At 33.2% G+C, this 5598-nt stretch overlaps 1 protein-coding gene across 2 annotated transcripts in view; it reads right to left on the bottom strand.

Moving 5' to 3' along the window:
* LOC107745711 (ATP-binding cassette sub-family F member 1-like) overlaps positions 1-5598 on the bottom strand; it is a 21735-nt gene that overhangs the window by 13126 nt on the left and 3011 nt on the right. Inside the window, exons 2-11 of one of the 2 annotated variants that reach the window (XM_016559649.1) lie at positions 4979-5025; positions 4562-4639; positions 4086-4221; positions 3969-4000; positions 3684-3794; positions 2543-2602; positions 2190-2291; positions 1984-2052; positions 1262-1348; positions 1046-1147 (exon numbers count right to left, since the gene is read on the bottom strand). In XM_016559649.1, coding sequence (XP_016415135.1) covers positions 1046-1147; positions 1262-1348; positions 1984-2052; positions 2190-2291; positions 2543-2602; positions 3684-3794; positions 3969-4000; positions 4086-4221; positions 4562-4639; positions 4979-5025 — 824 coding nt within the window. Of the gene's footprint in view, positions 1-1045; positions 1148-1261; positions 1349-1983; positions 2053-2189; positions 2292-2542; positions 2603-3683; positions 3795-3968; positions 4004-4085; positions 4222-4561; positions 4640-4978; positions 5026-5598 lie in introns of both variants that reach the window. The other variant, XM_016559648.1, reaches the window with a different exon arrangement.

The raw sequence follows: 5598 nt of genomic DNA, 5'->3' as shown, positions 1-5598 counted from the left end.
ATGGTATCAAAACGTCCTGCAAGAGCGACTTCTTCCAACAATCCATGAGCAATTTGGTGATGATCCGTGCATTTTCCAGCATGATGGAGCACCATGTCACAAAGCAGGAGTGATAAAGAAGTGGCTCGAATATCATTACATTGAAATTTTAGATCGGTGGCCAGGCAACTCCCCAGATCTCAGTCCCATAGAGAACCTGTGGTCATTCTTAAAAAGGCGAGTGGACAAGCAGAAGCCCACAAATCGTGATTAACTCCGAGAACTAATAAGGCAAGAGTGGATCACCATCAGTCAGAATTTGGCCCAGAAGCTGATATCCAGCATACCAGAGCCAATTGCAGAGGTTATGAAGAACACTGTAAATATTGACTCATTATATTTTTTTGCCAATAAAAGCCTTTAAAACTTACGATTTTCAGTATACCATAGACACATGTGGAAAAATTATCTACAAATACTGAAGCCGCAAACTTTACAAAACACAAAATTAATGTCACTGCCAAAACTTTTGGCCACGACTGTACATATTAGATTAGAAAACCTTAAAGATTAGATACATTGCCTTGGAAACTAACTGCAACCAAATAATCTTAAATTGAAGTACTCAAATTACACTGAATAAAACTAATTAGAAATATAAAAAAAACGCAAAAGCACATTACAAAAACATGAAAACTTAAATCAAAATGAATATATTAAAAAAAGGTAATACAAAATTAATGTCACTGCCAAAACTTTTGGCCACGACTGTACATATTAGATTAGAAAACCTTAAAGATTAGAAACATTGCCTTGGAAACTAACTGCAACCAAATAATCTTAAGTTGAAGTACTCAAATTACATTGAATAAAACATATAAAAATATAAATTTAAAATATAAAAAAACGCAAAAGCACATTACAAAAACATGAAAACTTAAATCAAAATGAATATATTAAAAAAAGGTAATTCAAAATATAAATAAATACTACAAGAATATATAAATAATATAAAAATAACACTTCTATAACATACATTAGAGTATTCAAAATTTGCATACGCTACCTTTTTCTTTTTCTTCTTCTTCTCTTTTTTACTCAAGTTAGCAAAAGGGTCGTCCTCTTGTTTCTCTTTGGCCTGCTCAGCTGTGAGGGCATCCTCGGCACTCTACGGGACAGGAAGCAGGATATCAAGAAAATAAGGACAAAGAGATAGAAAGTGGATGAATGAACACTTGGAAATTATGAATATTTGGAATACAAAAAGAGAAAATTGTTGTACCATCATTGTGTCATTTTCATCACTCTTTTCCTCCTCTTCATCATCATCATCATCATCACTAGGAGGAGGGCGAGCGGGCTTCCCTTTCTTAAAATCACAGAAAAGACACTATGACAAACATTTTACTACAATACTTATTTTCATTCACCATGCGCTGACTTTCTCTCTTACTTTTATTAATCAAAAGTGACAGTAAAGACTTTTATAATGTTGCAAATCATTTATATTTCAAATAAATACTGTTATTTTGAACTTTCTATTCATCAAAAAAAGTATCATGGAGTCTACAAAAATATTTAGCGGCACAACAGCTTTCAATAATATAATACTCATTTATATTTCAAATAAATACTGTTATTTTGAACTTTCTATTCATCAAAAAAAGTATCATGAGTCTACAAAAATATTTAGCGGCACAACAGCTTTCAATAATATAATACATAATAATAATAATATAAAAAGTTTTTGAGCAGCAAATCAACATTTTAGAATGATTTCTGAAGGATCATGTGCCACTGAAGACTGGAGTAATGATGCTGAAAATTCAGCTTTGCATCGCAGAAATAAATAACATTTTAAAATGTATTCAAATAGAAAACATTTGAAACGGTAATATTACTCAACTCTGTCATCTTAAGCGATATTCCAAATCACAAAGAGCGTGTACGCACATTTTAATGCATAAATACATACATAAACATACAAAAATATCTTAATCTGACCTTGGGCTGTTCCTTCTTGCCTTTCTTCTGAGACTTCTCCTGTTCTCTCTCTTCAATTTCATCTCCCTCCTGTCAACATTAAGATGCCCTTTAGGTTGCACACACTTGGATTTTTTTTTTCAAATTCTTTTTTTAATATTTAATATTATATTTTTTTATATTTCTTTTCAAAACAAATCGTATCCATCAAAACCTGAGTCACACACCTTAGATGGTTTAGCAGCGGCTTTCTTGCCCTTCTTCCCTCCTTTCTTTTCATTCTCATCTTTCTTCTCCATCTCTTCATCTTTTTCCTCCTCTGAGGCTTCCTGTGTTTGAGAGAAGAGAGTAAAACAAAGATCCTGGAGGAAAAATCAGAGCACCGCTCACCAATCAGACATAGTGTTAGTAAGACAGACTGGAATGTACAGAAAAGGGTTAGTTTCCATGATGAGCGAAGCACTTCCATCATGTAGCAATAAAGAAACAAAACTGCAAGGTGGGAGAAAGACAGAAGATGTGAATTTGGAAGAAAGAAAATAGTGAATAAGAATATAAAGAAACAATCCCATGTACCCACCTTTATTATCTTAGGTTTAGCCTGATCTTTTTTCTTGCCCTTGGTTACCTTCTCAACTTCCTGAATCACATACACACACGTACAGAAACAGGCACATGTGCTTATGAATGTAGAAATATTCAAAATGCAGCCCAATATGTTCTTCCCTTCTGTATAACAAACAATGTGACTGCATGCAATCTTGATTACTGGAATGATTTGAAATGATAAATGATATGAATCAGCCTGAATTAAGACGGATGACGGATGAGTGGCAATATTACATGAATCCATTAAGAAACTTCACTTTTAATGTCTGAAACAATGAGTGCACTGGCACTGATCTGGAAAAGAAAAGAATGAATGAAAATGGAATGAATTCCACTGGGAATGTCATGAAGAGAGAGAGGACATGAGGGATTGGCTGGAATGGGACTGAAAGAGGAATAAACACAATATTAGAGAGGATGAGTTATGTGGTGTGTGATGCATATGTACTGTTGGTTAGGTATATGAAATCTGATGACGCTGTTAAGATAATATCATGAACAGCGATAGTACAGATAGCCACTAAAACTATTGAAACAATATGTAAATATGAATTTAACAAACAATGTCGTCCATGCAATTTCTCTTTACAAGAAAATAGTAGTAGTTTAGCAGTTTATAGTAGCAATTTAAATCGTAAATTCTTATTCTTATAAAGTTTCAGAAAAACTACTTATACTCCATATGAAACTATTTTAAACGGCATTTTGCCAATTCAATTAGTTCCTATTTGCTACAAATTCATTTTAGTGCTTAATATTAATTTAGAGCCTACGTGGTATATTTGTACTTTAAAAATGTGTTATTTTAAAACTAACTAGTGAGGGTAAACATTGACGAATGATAATAAACTAGTTATATAAACATATAATGCATATCAATTTTAACCTGAAAAACATTTTTTTTTAAAAATTCCATGGATATGAAACTAATATTTGTGATACACTGATCTGATTTAACTGTAATGTATAAAGCATTATATAAATAAAAAACTGACTAATTTCCCATAAAACTAAACATACGTTTATGTCTATTTCATGTATGTGTATATAAGTCTATACATAGAAACTAAACCTGATACATAATGACTGACACTGAAACGGGAAGCACGCACCTTTGAGCTCTTCTTGCTTTGGGGTTTCTCATCAACATCGTCATCATCGCCTGCGTCCTCTTCATCGTCATCACTTTGCCCCTGACTCAGAGCAGCAAATATGTTGCCACCCTGACAGAAAGAGAAGGACAAAAAATATATATATAAAAATCAAAGCTCTGTGGATCGGATCACATGACTTAAATTGCACTGTTCTATACACTGTGCAGCAGGAGGAAAATTATTCTGTCCACAAAGTGCATCCCAGTGAAGAGAAGTACCGCATAGTATATCAAAGCAACTCACTTTGTTTTTCTTTCCTCCTTTGACTGGAGCAACTACTGCAAAACAAAAATAAACCATGACGTTAAATATGTGGTGTGATGTGTGACATACTGGCACAAACCAAGTTTATGACATTACCCTCTTCCTCTTCTTCATCTTCATCACTGGGCTGGACTGACAGTTTCTTGAGGCGCTGCATGACCTCTGCATCATCATCATCATCCTCATCGTCTCCTGGTTTCCCTTTCCGCCTGTCTTTCTTTTTCTTCTGAGGCTAACAGCAAATGAAAAAGCAATCCAAAAACATAACATATTTGACTGTAATTAAATGTACTTTAAATTTAATTAAATATATGGTAACACTTTATTTTAAGGTGTCCATGTTACGCATGTTAAATGTACTATTATAATAACAATAATTTATGCATAATTACATGCGAGAAACCCTAAGCCAAACCCTAACCATATAGTAAGTACATGTAGTTAATTAATACTTAGTACTGAAATGTATAATTACACTGTAACAAGGACACCTTAAATTAAAGTGTAACCAAATATATTTTTTTCTTTATATAATGCATTTATAAACATTGGAATTAATTCAAACAATGCACCTGTTTCCCTTGTGCCTCTTTCACTGGTGGCTCTTCTACTTTTTCTGGTTTAATATCTGATGCCAGCTCCTCAAAAAACTGTCAAGATAAAAAAAAAAATATAAAAATGCAGAAATATGCATAAAACAATTCTGATGTCAGTCAGAGGTATTGGTTTTAAAAATGTATTTATTATTATTTTTGCAATTGTGTTTGGTTCTGTTAGAGCTGGTGCAACTCAGGAAATATTATTAAACAAATTGTAATTAAATATTAATAAGAGTAACTAAAAATGAAACATCAGATAATGCTTAGATAAAAATAGTTTGGATTTTTTACATTTGTTCGAACTTGAATGAACTCTTGAGTTCAAGCATAATGCTTATAATGAAAGTTATAACAAATCACAGTCGTGCATTAACACAAATAAAAACTTACACTCTTCTTCCCCCTCTTATCCTTCTTTCCTTTTTTGACATTTTTTTCTAAACAAAGAAAAATGATTATGTTAAGCACTTTTGTAGACAGAAATACACTCAAACACACTAAACAGACTCAAATGAACACGCGCTATTTGACAGCAGTATGACAATGCCACAGAAAGAATAGTTTGTGTATAGGTTTAAAACAACAGCTTTCTCAAAAAAACCTAGTGAGCTGACTACCGAGACAGCATTTTTTGGCAGCACAGGCATGTCCCCCCAAAAAAATGCTGTCTAGGTAGGCAGCTCACTAGGTTTTGAAACAACCGCTATATCAGCATTTAAAACTTGCGCAGTTGAAACTAGGCCTGCCACGATAACATCTTTTTGTTGTGCGATATATTGCCCCAGAAATAATTGCGATAAGCGATATTATTGTCATTTTAAAGACCATTATTTTGTGTATTTGGTGTAACAGAATATGTTGACATGCTTTAATGTTCAAAAACAAGACAGTTAATAATGTCGTTAGTTTTACCTTAAGTTCAAGCCCGAAAGGGCAACAGAGTTGCGTGACCAACCCTCTACATTGCAAGTAAATCACTCGCATATGCGACTAAATCTTCACTCTGGGCG

The sequence above is a fragment of the Sinocyclocheilus rhinocerous genome, unplaced genomic scaffold, assembly GCF_001515625.1.
Source record: "Sinocyclocheilus rhinocerous isolate Xijiao unplaced genomic scaffold, SAMN03320098_v1.1 scaffold2423, whole genome shotgun sequence".
NCBI lineage: Eukaryota > Metazoa > Chordata > Actinopteri > Cypriniformes > Cyprinidae > Sinocyclocheilus > Sinocyclocheilus rhinocerous.
Note: the sequence above shows the minus strand (reverse complement) of the source record. Positions and strands in the feature narration are given on the sequence as shown.